At 38.9% G+C, this 15,297-nt stretch overlaps 1 protein-coding gene across 4 annotated transcripts in view; it reads left to right on the top strand.

Annotated features, from left to right (window-relative positions):
* The window catches only part of tspan9a (tetraspanin 9a), a 192,466-nt gene that overhangs the window by 96,976 nt on the left and 80,193 nt on the right, over positions 1 to 15,297 (top strand). For 3 of the 4 annotated variants that reach the window (XM_088417340.1, XM_088417339.1, XM_088417338.1), the window contains one exon: positions 12,606 to 12,685. In XM_088417340.1, coding sequence (XP_088273466.1) covers positions 12,623 to 12,685 — 63 coding nt within the window. In that variant the 5' untranslated portion in view covers positions 12,606 to 12,622. Of the gene's footprint in view, positions 1 to 11,635; positions 12,686 to 15,297 lie in introns of those variants that run through there. The other variant, XM_088417337.1, reaches the window with a different exon arrangement.

The following is a 15,297-nucleotide window of genomic DNA, read 5'->3' as shown; positions in this document are numbered from 1 at the left end:
GCCAAGTGTAGAAAATATGATTAGGGGGTTGTTTCAATTTCTTGGAATATTTCTTTCTTTTTTTGTTTTGCACTTTTGCTTTGTTCAAGCTAAGAACTCTTTTCTGCTCAAGATAAATTTCCCTTGAGGTCACTAAAGTCTTACATTATATTATATTATATTATATTATATTATATTATATTATATTATATTATATTATATTATATTATATTATATTATTTTATCACAGTTCATCTGTGTGTGCCCTGCAATTGGCTGGCAACCAGTTCAGGACATATCCCCCAGCAGCTGGGATAGGCTTTAGCGCCCCCCCCCGCTACCCTCACAAGGATAAGCAATCAAGAAAATAGATAGTATGGGTGGACATTTTAGAGGTATATTTTAAAGGATGTATTGAACTCATTCTAGCTCCTCTATCACTGAAAGCAGCAATGCCCTCAACGTTACATGTGCTCTAACTTTACAAGATAAGGACATTTGTTAGGTGTTTTTATGTTTTCGCTGAAAACCCGGGATGCAAAAAAAAAAGAAAACGTTGACCTTGCTTTCTGTGTAGCTTGATCCTTTAGTCCATCTCACTGATTATCTTTAATGTTCCATATGTCCTGTCACTCCCACCCAGCTGGTGTTGTACTGTGAAGACATTTTTATTTGTGAGCGCTCCTGTGTGCCCTATAACCCATTTCTCTGTAGCACAGGAGGATATTTAAGCATGTGTCGCATTGCTCATGAGGCGTCACATGGACAAATCCCATCCTCTGAGCTTTAAGGACCCGGAGCAAATCAAAATTCACCCAACGTATATAATATCGTACCTCCGCAGCCATAAATAGTTTTAATGTAACAGCCGCATCAGTGGTAGGTTCAGGGAATTTGAGCTCTGAGTAGCAGCGCTTCCGTTTCGGTTGCCATTCTATCCATATGACATGGACATAAAGTAATCTTTCACTTCCTAGTGTACATAAAAAGTCATGACGCCTTTCCTTTGCCTATATTTGAGCAAGTAACTTAAGTTGCTTAGCGGAAGATGACTATCTTAATTAAAAATGGCTCAAGTTTTATGTAATAAAAGTTACACCTACTCTGCATGTGTCTACATTTAGTTTCATTGCGTAATGCCAGGATGGGCAACTGGCAAACTAGGGGCTGCAGGATAGCTCCCTGATTTATTTCAGAAAAAGAGAAAATCAAAATTAAAAAAAAAAAAACAGATTCTTAAAAAAACAAAAAACACTGAAATACACAGAAATGTACAATGTACAATGTACAATTTTCACTAATACAAAGGTATATAGAGCAAGGTTCCTGAGGGCAAACTGAATGTGTGTTGATTGCAGTTTTAAGTTGTAATATTTCCATTTTCACTAGATGGAGCAAATTGCTTTGTTACACCAGATGCTATGCTGCCCTGTGCAACAGCACGAGTAAACCTTTTTTTTTTTTTTTTTTTTCAACAGATCTGAAATGACACGCAAAACAAACATAGTGTCACCGTAATATTAAAATTTAAAGAGTTGTTTGCAGTGGAAGTATACACACATTGAGATTTTGCAGTTAATGTTGGTTTACTGTTTAGTAGTTTTGTGTGGTCTTTAAATAATATTTTAATACACAAAAGAGGCCTTTGAACCAGATTTAAAAAAAAGTATTTTTTATACATGTGAGCCCTTTGCAAAGTATTTAAAAATTAAACTTATTATATGTGGTTATATTATTCTAACATACCCGTTGCTGTTACGATTTGACCAATGCAGATCGATCAGTATCAATAGATCACACAACTACACTCACACACGCACGCACGCACACACCTATGCCTATAAGGAGATATGTCAGAATAAACAGCATCACAAAATGCAAAGTTGCTCTCTCCATCTTTCCGTAGATAATTGGGACTGCCATCCAATTAAATAGAACATCGCATTGTTTGTTTTGTAAAGAAAATGAGATCATTTCAATTTAAATACACATAGCAGACTGGTTTGCATGTCTGCCTCACAATTCAGCGGCCCCTGGTAAGCTTATATTTTTTGAACATACACATCATAATTCACATATAGAGAAAAGGTAGAATATCACAGGAAACTATATTGTGGCAATGAAAGAGGATGTCAACTTTTCAAAGGCGCCTATAGTAGCTTTCATAGGCGTGAGGCCAGAAAATTATTAGTCAAAGCTCGACTTCAGAAGCTCATCCCTGCATTTGCCAATGAACTGGATAAAATTCCTAGTTGTTGTAGAAAGCTTAACTCATCCGCTCCTTTGATCAGCATCAGGGGCACAGTGTCACTCTTGATTTGTCTTTCAGCCTATTCTCAGATTCATGTGTGGTTCAGTAAAACACGCCACCGACTTCTGACCTCTTTGCGACAGACTGTTTGACCCAGACATTACTGACACTGTGCTGCATTACAATTGGAACTGCCAATTCTGCTCTAAATGCCAATGTACTATAATGCTTTCTAAGTAAGTTCACTTTGCTTGTGCAATCTCGAGTGTGCCCTACTTTGTGTCACACAAGTATGAAAGAGGTGCTCGTTGAAATACTGGTAGGGTTGGGGCTTGGCCACAAGATGTTTTTTTTTTTTTTTTCCCATAACGTTTCATTTGCATACCAAAATTGGCCCAGTATACCCAGTCATGAGTTTTGGGGGTTTATTGTGACCTGACCAGTCAGTAAGCATTTCCTAAATGTTTGATCAAAAGGTCTTTTAGCGCTTTTCACGGAATTGGTTCCAACATATGTGTTATATAATTTTTGTTGGTCAGTGAAAATAGAAGAACATTTGGAGCAGGTCTTGTTTTTGTAGTTTTAATTGCTTCCACCCATCTGGGAAGGCTCTCAACAAGATTTTAGTTTCAGTGGATTTGATTTAGTCTTAACAGGAACTGTTCGATGTTCAAGATATATATTTACCACAGCAAAAGTTTCAATGCATGCCTTGATGGACTTTGTTTAGTGCATTGGTGTATCAGCATATTCAAAGAGAAGAAGGCCTTCCACCAATACTTCACAAAACGTTTTAAGCTATTAATTGTCCAAAGGACATGCTAAAATGGAGAATTATCATTACAGGAAAATTTGAGGTCTCATGAATGAATAATCAACTAATTAAAAGGCGTATATGAAAGCTTATTCTGCATAGATCTTGTATAATTAAACCATTCTAATTTTTACCCATCCAAAAAGAGCCGTATAAAGTAGTTGCAAAAATGTTTGGAGCCTTATATATGTCGTCCGGTGTCAAATTTGATGTAATTGATGGTATGCAGTCTCGTCCTGCGCCTGCGCAAAAACGTATTCCGTGCATTGAGCACCGCCTCTGTCTTCAGGGCTCATAGAACAACTTATGTACATATGTAACAGCGGTTCTACGCACCCCCACTCTCCGCACTTGCTTTCCTGCAGCAAAAAAATTCAGAGGTTAGCTTAGCAAGCCATGACGTCATAAAGTCTTACTTAGCCCTGTTTCTAGCCATTATTATTGATGTATTTTGATCTCAGTAGTCAGTAGTCTGAGACACCAATAGCATCTTGGGTAACTCTGTATTGTAAAAGGCCAAGATTCAGATATAAACATCAAACTAAAGTATAATTCTTTAGCATAATGATGTGATCAAATGAAATAACGTTTTGTGTGATTCCATCTTGTTAGTTCATTCTAAAGTGAACATGTCAGCAAGGTCTATTTGCATTCACAGCAACATGCTTGCCAAATAGTCTGTAGGAGCCAAAGGCACGTTGCGTGTGCGGAAACTCTTTGTAGTTGTAATCCCCTCCTTACATCGGCCTTGATCATACATCCATCTCAGGATCACATGCAGTTGAATGTCACTTGTATATCTGCGGGTCTGATGTAGTTTCACAATGACTCTGTAAAGCGATACAACGGTAATTCCTTCTGTAATGTGAGCCATGGCCTTACAAGGAGTAGCTAATTATCACTGCAGAGGACGTTCTGGCTACATCGCTTCACACCGTGACACAGTTATTGAGATTTCAAAAGAGACATCACTGTTTTATTGATATGTCGTCATTTGACACATTTATTTTCGGGTTGCTGTTATGTTAGGAGATGCTGGAGTCTTTTGTGTGATGCTCTACACTTTCATCACTGAGTTGCTGACCTTGTAACTGGGGATTTGCAGCCGGTAAATCACCAACGTTTATTGTCAGGGCATAAAAGGCATCAAAAGTACAGTGAACATGGAAGACATGTTACATGAAAATTTCTTCTAAACTTAAAGGTGGCTAATTGGATCCAATTGATTTTATACAACCAAAAGAAAAAAAAATCACAGAATTCTCTCTATTTCTCTAATTTTCTTGCTCTCTCTCATTCTCTATCTATCTATCTATCTATCTATCTATCTATCTATCTATCTATCTATCTATCTATCTATCGCTCTATCTATCTATCTACTGTATCTATCTATCTACTGTATCTATCTATCTATTAGGTAGATGGATAAAAATGTTGCACAAAACATACTTTACTAGTCAGATTCGATAAAGCACTTGCCACATCTTTCTTTCTGCTTTATCCGCATTACCAATTGATTTCCTCCATGAATGAAAAATTAAAGATTAAACTTTTTCGATGTTGCAAATTCACAAAATGAGAGCTAACCTTTTCTGAGTCATATACGATGAACACCAGAACACATACGATGACAACCTTGATTAACATTATTTTCTTGTTATATTCTTGTTATATTCTCAACAAGAATATAAAAATGAAGGTCAAACTGGCATATAGTATGTTAAATTATGTTTTATATACAAAATTGAATTGAGCTTTTTTTCTGGTAAAATCCTTTGAGGTTTATGTCAGCTGCATCAGCCTTTGGCAAGATGTAAATTAAGTTTTAGTCAGGGAAACCGCTGTACAGCAGTTTGTCATACCTATGCTGTACATCATGGAGCCCCAAAAGACTAAACTAATACATCATCAGTTTAGGCTCCCGGCAAGGAGACAACCTTTAAGATGCAATTTAGTTGAGTGAGCCGCACCCATTGTACATATGGTACAATGGGTGCGTACGAACAAAATTATGGCATCTGATTTTTTTCCACTTCAAACTTTGGGAAGTATGGAATAAAATGACAGTGGTAATGTTCTGTGCCACACACCATCTATGTCTGCAGCGTTTGTTAATTTGACAACTTACAGGTGATACTGGGAATTATACACTCCAAAAGCAGTTGGGTTAAACACAACCAAACTATTGGTCAAGAAAGGACTGACCCAATAATTAGTTCAACTTTTTGGGTTGTTTTTCCACAAAATAACAACATTTTTTAGGTTGTCCAGTTATGCAACAACCTCTTTACTTGCTTATACGTGCTTTGGTATAAAACAACCCAGAAAGACAGGTAAACTTGACCCAAGTATTGGGTCGTTTTTTGGTTTTTTTTTGACTCACAATTAGGATATTTTTAACTCAAATATTTTAAGAGTGTACAGCGTTTGTAGAGTGTACTTTATATTTACCTCGGTCCAGGAATCATGCCACGCACTGCTGTGCACAGTATGCTTTTTATTTCTCTTACTCGTGGAACACCGTGAAAAGTAAAACAAGTATGTACATTTAATATTTACAGTATTGGAATTAGACAGTCAATCAATCAATAAAAATAACTTACCGTTCGTGTAAAAAAACAAACACACCCAAAGTAGATAATCAAAGAAAAATAGATTCCATCAGACAATGGTCTTTTCGCAGTTTACTTATTTCTCTCTGTGTCATGTTGTCATACACTTGCGCTTCCTGGCTTAAATGACCTTTAACCGGAAGTAATTGTCCCACAGCCTCGTAACGATTCAATAGATATCATCCAGAAAATGACAACCAATTTGGCAACAAACAATATTACAAGCCTTTTTGTGCCAGCCCCAAGCCCGGATACAGAGTGTAAAACATTTGCCAAATCAGAAATGTGATTCAATCCAATGACTTCCATAGTATATATGTATTCAATATTACAGTTGTGTGCAAATGTCAGGAAACAATATATATTTATTACTTAACATTCTTTGTTCACATTTATAGTCTCTCATGTATATAGGGAAAAAACAACATTAGAAAACAGTAAAGCATTGGTATTATTTTAAACATTGAATACAATTATATGAATAAAAAATAATGTTGGCATGAGCAAATGTTGGACCACCCTGAGCATATCATAGTGTCAGATTATTATATATATATTTTTTTTTTTCCTCCAAGATCAGAACTTTACCGGCTCATCGGTTCTTTAGCATGTATCAACAACTGTCATTAGGGAGTGGCAGGTGTTTCCATTTTAGGGCCCCCTTTAAACCTTATGCAAGCATTCATCAGGCATGGGTTCCTCCTAGAAGCAGGGTACCTCAGAAAAAAAATGAAAATTCTCAAATTGCTGGGTAGTGCTACAAAAAGATACCAACGCATTTTGAGCTTACAGTTTATGTTGTCAGAAGAATAATTAAGAGATGGCAGGTGAGAGGAATGGTGGAGAGTCAAGATGACACCTGGAAGACCAAGAAAATTTCCAGTAATACCAGCTTGTGTGCTGATCAGATCAGATTCAAATTCCACCGTTGACTTTGAAAGAAGGGGCGAATGCATTCTTTGACATTACATAAAGTATTAATTTGGAATAAATAAGGCGGGAATCATTTACGTTTCTGAGGCACACTTGGTGCACATTTTGTCTGATTTTGCTGTGTATTCTCATGGTCCTTATGATGCGTTTGTGGGTATGATGGCCATTCTGTCACATTCTATCATGGTGTCTCTCAAGCTTGTGATGGTTTACAGGTCTGCAGCAGTATACTTTGTGTTCTTCTGTGGTTTGACACAGCGTACACAGTTTGGGAGGGGTTTGCCATGGCCACAACTGTTCTCCAACACTGTCTGGTGTCCATGTTTCATCAAGAAAAATCATTGACGGAACGTGAAAACGCATGAGGAATGTGATGGAGCGTGACGGGCCATGCTGGAAATGACAGGCATCCTGGGAAAAACCGCAGGCCGAATGACAGTGTGCTTTGAGCTTCTAGAACTCAGCTGCCGCTTCCTCCCGATGAGTCATCATGGGTAGTGGGATAGACTGTGACAACTCTATGGAAGACTTGAATATGAGTTGGAAAAAGGGGCTTGCCATGGCCACATGGGAACATATTGCAAACGTGCATTATTCGCTTCATGGTCTGAACTGGCGTCTGTCCCAGCTGACTGGATGAAGTTTCTGAAATGATTAGCAGCCAACCCTTGGGCACAAGAGAGTGGGAGAACCTTTCTCATGCAGGCAAGCTACCGTCACTGAAGTCAGAGAACTGTATCATAAGACTTCAATTACTGGAACAGTGAGAGTGCTCTTTTTTTCCCCTGTCTGTTCTCGTGTTGACGGAGTAAGAACATCCCATGTTGGAGACTATTTTAAAAGTGTTTTCTTCCACTGTGTTGCTTCTCTTCATAATCCAAACTGACCCAGCAGGTTTTACTTATCAAGTTTTTGTTTTTTTTGTTCTTCCTCCCTGCTGGATAATGCAACCACAGTCATAGAAGCAGGACTATTAAAGCTGCGGCGAGTTAGTCATGTGTAAAATTACATTTTTCATTAAGTGCTGATGAATTATAGAATGCAGCACTTGTCACCTTAAAAAATGTCTAATTATTTTCAGCCATATTGAAAAGCGGAAACTGAACCTTGCAACAATAAAACAAAACCTATTTTGAGAAACTCATCACCCTGCTAATGAGGTTGTTTCAATGTCTTTGAAAGATGCTATGCTGTGTTGTGTTACCTTAAGATTTAGTATTGGTATATGGCTTCCCAGAAGTTTCTCATGTCAAGGTTACTCTGAATCAATGCTCAGACCAATTATGGTCCTCTTTAGAAATATTTGCAGCAGCTACAAAGAGAAAGGTTTTACATAAATTGAAGCTTTTAAATATTGCCCCCCCCCCCCCCCCCCCCAGATAAAATGACCATAGTTATTGAACATCCAACTTTTTTTCTATGAAAAGAAATGCAAAGTATTCACAAACACTATTCTAAATCAAAGAATGTTCTCTTTTCTCTTGATCTACTTCAATAAGAGACTCAAGCCCTTTTTCAGATGGCCTGTTAAAGCTGGCATTTTCCACCTAAGGAGTCGTAAAAGTCACCCACTGAATATTTTGCCATCTGAGGTAGTATCACAGTTGCAAGAGAACCAGGAAAGCACTTGTTTGCAAAGGAACACCAGCAAGGCGCTTTTTTTTTCTTTTTCATAGAAAAATTATTATTCTGTGTTCTCCTCCACTCTTCACTTCTCTGTTCATTTTCTTTTCTTTCCTTGTGTGGCTTCAATTGTTGTGTCCTCCTGCAGACAACTGCTTCTCCTGAGTCTCAATGTGCTGTTCTCTCATCTCTATATGCTGTATACCTGGAGCAGCAGTGCAGAACATATTATTGATTGGAACTAGATTTGTGATTCTGTGCAAGGTTCAGCAGGGAAATTACTACAGAAGTATCCTTCACCATGCTTGTGGAGTCTGCAACATGCATACTTAGAGCCCCACTGAGCTCTGATGGAACTGTGGAACTAGAGAGAAGTACATGTATCCTACATTCATTTACCACATAGTCGATTGCCCTCGAAGCTTTTCAGTAAAAAAAATAAAAATGCCCATAGATTCACTCCAACTAGGAAAATATACATATTTTTTACAATAATCACGGTTATAACAGTTTTTGCAGATGGTCATTTAAGTTGTGTCTGTCAAATAAATGTCAAAAATATCATGGTGCAATCTTGTGTTGAACTAAAAGAATGGAAAGATTTTGAAGCATGCACACTATGGTGTCTCACCGACAGCACATTTCACAAGCCTGCAACCACTACGCGTCTCCTTTTTTTGCTTCTCAGCCCAGTTTAACACACACAGTTGATCCCTCAGGAATAATGAATATAATTAAAGGTTTATTATTATTATTATTATTATTAAGTTATATTACTACCTGCAGTATTAATGTCATTTTTCCCTTGCAAATGTGCATAATCTAAAATTGAGAAGATATGATTGACTGGTGCTTTGCTTGGGTAGTGAAACGACGTACCAAAAGTAATTTTCCTCTAACAAACTGTAATGTCAATTTATTGTTATACTGTTGTGGAAAAGAGGAGGGGCCGCTTTGTTGGGAAGGAAATGACGTCGTGTAGGAAGGACAAGCAAGAGCGCCGAGGTGTAATGAGCGAGTGAGTTAGTTGTTGGTGATCAAGAGTGTTAGATATGGCTGACATCAGGTTGTGTTAAAACACCTTGTTAAACGCTTTACACACAACACACAACAGCATTACAGTTCTGCTTATTCATAATGCATGTTCTCCCACTAGGCCAGTACTTTTCAATGTTTTTTTTGTTTTTTGTTTTTTGCAACCCCCCCAGGAAAGAGAAAATATGTTGTACTCCCCATTTGCCACAGTGATTATAAATAAGATAAGTATCTATTAAAAAAAATAAGTATACAACAGCTGCACAATAATATCATAATAAAAAAATAATCACAATTATTTTGGTCAATTATTCATTATGTTTGGTCACACATGACATGGCAAATGTATTGCCATGTATTTTTTTTACAATTGTTTTTTTTTAAACAAACAGTATATAAACAAGGCTTTGAGGCTTAATACTTGCAAATAATAATAAACTAATACACATAAAGTAAATAAATAATTAACTTACTTGCTGAGTGCAAACAAATGACAAAAAAATGAAGCCTAAACCTACTTAGAACTAAGCACATTGTTTACCTTCAAGCAAATTTTAATCAATTAGCAGTAAAAATTTCAATTTCAGTCATTTCAAACTAAATTTCAAATATTGAGCCAATTTTTCAAAATGGGTCTCAATTAACAGTCAGCACGGTATATATTAGGAGGTATATATCCGGTGAAGAACTCAATGCCATTTCACACTGGTAAATAATACAAAAGCTTTTGTCATGCAACCATGTGGGAAAAATTTCCCCCCGGTGTAGTATGACAAAGTGCTTGATTTAACATGTAAGGTAGGCGGCTTTTTAAACGTTAATATTGTCGAGGATAAGCTTAATTAATCGTGGCAGCCAATATCGTGACCGTGATGAAAACTGGATTCATTGTACAACCCTAAACTATACCTAAAATGGTATCCTTTTTTTTCAATAAGAAAAGAAAAAAAAGCATTATAAATCAATTTTCAAAATATGTTTTTACATAAATATTTGATAGGGTTTGCACAGGGTAGTCTGAAACAGGAAAAAAATACGTAAAACTGCATTAAAGTTCATGATTTAAAAAGGTATGTCAATCCTAAATTAAACCATTTGATGCTAAAAAAAAAAAAAAATAAAGCAATAAATAATAATACATGCAAATTGATCTGGAACATTAACACTGGAGTATGGACAATGAGAGCACCACTGTACCACCTGGTGGCATAGATGTGCATTTACAACTCTCACAGCAAAAGCAAGGGGTCGCACCCCATCCCCCGGGATGGCACACCCCAGTCATTTGTGAAAACTAAGGGAGATTGATCAGGTTGCCCATGACCACTTTGTTTTACTTGCTCCCTCTAAAACCATTCAAATGAAAATCTTCCTTTTCGTGTCTGGAGACAGAGCTGCACCCCCCCACCCCACCCCACCCTACCCCACAATATAATACAGAACTATGTGCAATTTTGAGAATGTGGTGAAGAAATTGCTCTTCTGGGAGTCAGTGAGGGCAATTACACTGTTATTACAATTTGTTGCAGTCTATTGAGGACGTAATATAAATTCGAACAATCAAAGGAACAACTTGAATATTATAATATTCTTGCTTTTACAAAGGATGCTGGCGAAATTTAGGGATGTACCTTAGATCAGAGAGTGAGGCCACTTTTAAATCAAAGCCCTATACAGGTTGTCAGTTAAGTGTGTGACTCACCAGCACTATTTAGTATTTGTCCCTGAATTGCAGTGCGCTCAGTATCTTCAAATCCCCAGTGTCTTTTGATTGCTTTGGTGACAATACCGAACCCAAGTCATTGCCAGTAAATTGCATCCCCTTACATGGATGTGGGCAGTGCTATAATGAAGAACACAGACCCACTAGAATCTGCAGCTGTAGTTCTTCAACCCCAACCCACATCAGAGAGATGCCTAATAGTTCAGCCTGTTTTTGCAAAATGACCAATAAATTACCATCTGCCAAATGAATCGTGGTAAATTTATAACAGTAGTTGAAAAGTATTTATACGGAGAATACAAATCATGAGCAATTGTACTTGGATGTGTGCACTTGCAAAAATGTCACACACTCTCTTCTGCCCCCAACTCTAAAGCTCCAGAGACCAGCCATATTACTGTGAAGCACGTCATGTCCTCTTTTAGTTTTTAATCAGTGTTGAATTCAACTGTGACTTCTCATGTCCCCTGACAGTATAAATTGCTGAACATGTATAGTCAAAGCAAACACGGCGATGAGCTTATTAAAGACACAGGGAGTGGAGAGGTGGAGCTTGGATCTTCCTTCAGCTGCTGCATTGGCTGTCTCCTCAGCAGTGGGGAGGGGTTGCAAGTGAGAGAGAGAGAGAGCTAGAGAGGGAGAGTGTAACAGAAGGGTAGGGAGTGCAGTGCGCTTACTGGGAAGCAGGCAATGCCGGTCAGTTGCATTTCGACTGGGCGGCACGTCAGTTGGGCCGCAGCTACCGGGAGAGCCGTGCACCGGCAGTGCGGGGAACAGAGCTGCTGATCACAGCTGCTGATTTCAACTAGAGCAGACAAGCGTGCTTAGGGAAGCACGGGCTGGAAGGCTGGGAAAAAGAATTGTACACTTTGCACAAGAGAAGCCGGAGTGTCGGGGTGAAAAAAGTTCCTGGGTCAGCGGCAGTGGAAGCGTGGAACTGGTGAGCAAATGAGACGGTCGACAGGGAGCTCACCTGCAAGTGGAAGCCTATCAAGCAGAGAGATATAGGAAAAAGTTACTTTGTCTCAAGAGACGAGTCTTAAGAGGAGCATCCTGCACAGCTACTTAAGAGCACCGAACGCAAAACGTCAGCGGCAGTCCTGAGCCGTACAGATCCTCTCTCTTCTTCATTGGACTCTTACACACAAATTACTCGGCTCAGCTGTGTGATTTGGGTTGGATATAATTACATTTTTGTCTGTGTATCTTTTCCATCTTTTTTTTTTTTTTCTGTTTGGGAACCGGCGGAGAATCGGAGGGCACGCTGTTCTGTCCTGTCACCTCTGGGACTATGTTAGACTGTGTGTCAGGGAGATCATCAGTTGCAGCAGCCCTAGAGCATGGAGAAGTCCAGCAGTGAGGAGTCAGCCATTCATCGTAGCCCTTCAGTAGATAGCTGTGACTCTGATTTCCCCCAAGCCTCCACGTCTGGCCGCCCATTTGGTGGCCGCGGCTTCACTGCCGGTGCTTTCTACGGCTCCACGGGGCCACGTAAAAACACGCAGCAGGGTCAGGCTGCAACAGCAGCAGCAGCTGAGGCCAGCGCAGGAGACAAGAGCAACAACAAGTACAGCTCACCTAAAGGGAGCAAATACGTGGTCTTTTACTTGGATCTATCCTTTGTGTTCCTTTTAGAATTCAAGAAGTTTAACATGGCAAGAGGGTGCCTCTGCTGCTTGAAGTATTTGATGTTCATCTTCAATCTCATCTTTTGGGTAAGTGCCTTGTTTCTTCATCTCATCACTCAGCCAAATCAATGTTTTTGATGTGAATGTTTGTCAGCAATGGAGCCAAATTTGGCACACTACAGCACAACCTATATCACATGTAAAGGTTGCTATTTTTGCAGTATGTGTTAAGAGTGAAAATCTTCAAGGATGAAGGCACTGTAGTCGGTGCAATCATGCGTTTCTAATTATTACATCAGAGGGTCTGCGCCTGTTTTTGTGAGTGCCAGTTGCTATTCTTGGATGTCATGACACAGGCAGTGGCATTGCACCAGCTCCTCTTTTGTATGTGGCCAGAGGAGGAGAGGGAAAGGGAGGTAGATTATGGTGGCATCAGGGATGAGAGTTCCGTGGAGTCACTTTCAGAATGGTTGTCTTTATTTTGTTATGAAATAAAATTAATGAATAAAAGTACATATTTTAGCCAAATAAGGCAAGAGAATAGCTGAGGTTGGACCCACACTTTGAAATCATACTTTTACTATGATGATTTGTGCATCTTGTCATCACTCCATTCCTAAATGTGTTTGTTATTAAAGAAACATTATGATCTAACAGTGCTCTGATAGCCAATGTGCTGAGTGATTGACTTCAGAGAAAAACAAATGTGTGTGGCAGGCTCCACTGGGTGGCCAAGCATGGGCATCTATTGTAAGTGGGAATCCCTTGTTTACTGAGTGGATTATAAGGCTTATGGGTTAATGGGCCAGTCTTTTGTGTGAGGGCGGCTAAGCTTGAATCATAAACGCATCCCATATCCATATCAGCCATGGTCCACCACCCCACTGGCTTATGAGGCGGTTCCGACTAGGACACACTGGAGGCTGTCGAGATCATTAGCCAGAGCCCAGCTGTGAACAGGTCAGCATTGAAAAATCGCACACGTGCACATCCATCACACAAAACCACAACTATCTCTTTGCCTGCTGCCTCTACCCCAAAAAAAAAAAGAAAAAAAAGGGGGGGACAGAGCTGCACATTGATAGACTCTGGGCTGCAAAGAGCAGCGTTGTGCGCTGCTTCAGGGCAAGTTGCAGTATCTATATCATCCTCGTATCATTACTCATTTCACAGAGAGAAGAAGCGAGTAATTGGCAGAGACGAGCAAAATGCCTTAGGGGTGCTCTTCACTGCACACTGCCGTGATGTAAATGTTAGTGCAGGAGAATAAGAAGGCTTGAGAGGCTTAGCTGATGGGGGATTCTTTCAATCTGACATTGATTTACCTTGATACATCATCTCTTGTGAACTCGCTTTGTATGTGTTCTACAAGTACGACAAGTTCTCAGGCGTTACAGTTGGGGAATTCAACATTATCATTAGGCATTCAAAATACCATATTCAGGCTCAAATAGATTTATTTTGCAGTAAGCCCAAAATCAATACACGGACTGTAAGGAATTTGGATGAATTTTTGGAATTAAGTGTATTGGCAAAATAAAGTTCATTTTTTGCCTTAAACCAGCAGAGGCAATCTTTGCTCACTCTTCACCAACTGGTGAAGTTAAATGGATTAAATTCCTCTATCTGCGATTGGCTGGCGACCAGTTCAGGGTGTCCCTCGCCCATTGCCCGAAGCCAGCTGAGATAGGTGCCGGCAAGCCTGTGACCCCTGTGTGGATAAGCGGCTCTAGAAAATGTATGGATGGATGGATACATTTTTCTATGGGTTATAGTGGAACATTATTCTGTAACTATTCTGTTTTTTCCCCAACTGTACCATGTTTATTCTTCATATATGCACTACCTTTTTAAATATGCAGTTCACGATACTTCAATGTTAAGCAGATATAACCTCATAACACAATGAAGTTGACCAAGCCATATTTACAAGCAGCAGTTCAAGTGACAGATAATAAATCTGACCACCGAAGCTACACTGAAGATGACAAATGCATTGCAACCAACTCTCTGGGTTTGGGTGAATTCCAGGAAATCATTAGTGTTCATCCTTAGTCCATTTGATACGAAATGAAAATACAAAAACAAAACAAAACAAAACCAAAAAAAAAAAACATCAGCTCACTTAGAGACTACAGTGCAATTCTAACATGTGCATCTAATTAATTTGACCCATTAATTTGAAGTGTTTGATAATTTGATTATTTCAAAGTGATGGCAAGGTGGTAAATTGTGTTTGTTCATAAATAATATCGTAAATGACATAACATAAGCGACCTCTCAAGAGAGATGGCTACAGTAAACTAGCCCTCTTTTTTATTAAGTCATTTTTCAGCTCCAAATGAAGAATTAGCTTTATAGTGTCCTTAGAGCAGCAAAGCAGTTTTGGTAATACGGTTGTTTTCTGTCTTGGACCATATTTCTGGGAAAGCAGCACAATCTAGGAGTTCTTCAAACTAAAATATTGACCACAGTGACAGCTGCTGGTAAGGCTGACAGGGAATGGATTTGATATACTTGCAAGAAAGTAAATTCCATGCCTACACATCGCGGTTCATGTTTTGTTGTTGTTGTTTTTTTTTTTAATTTAATGTATAATCTAAATTGACTTGAATTTAATCCAGAAGCCCTGACTTTCTCCTGGGATGTCTTAGTTTCTTCATTGACATTTCCTCAGTTGTCATCAGAGCTGTGAGCAA

This window comes from Hippichthys cyanospilos, chromosome 6 (genome assembly GCF_059441005.1).
Source record: "Hippichthys cyanospilos isolate Australia breed blue-spotted pipefish chromosome 6, RoL_Hcya_1.0, whole genome shotgun sequence".
Taxonomy (NCBI): domain Eukaryota; kingdom Metazoa; phylum Chordata; class Actinopteri; order Syngnathiformes; family Syngnathidae; genus Hippichthys; species Hippichthys cyanospilos.
This window is presented reverse-complemented; position numbering and strand designations above follow the sequence as displayed.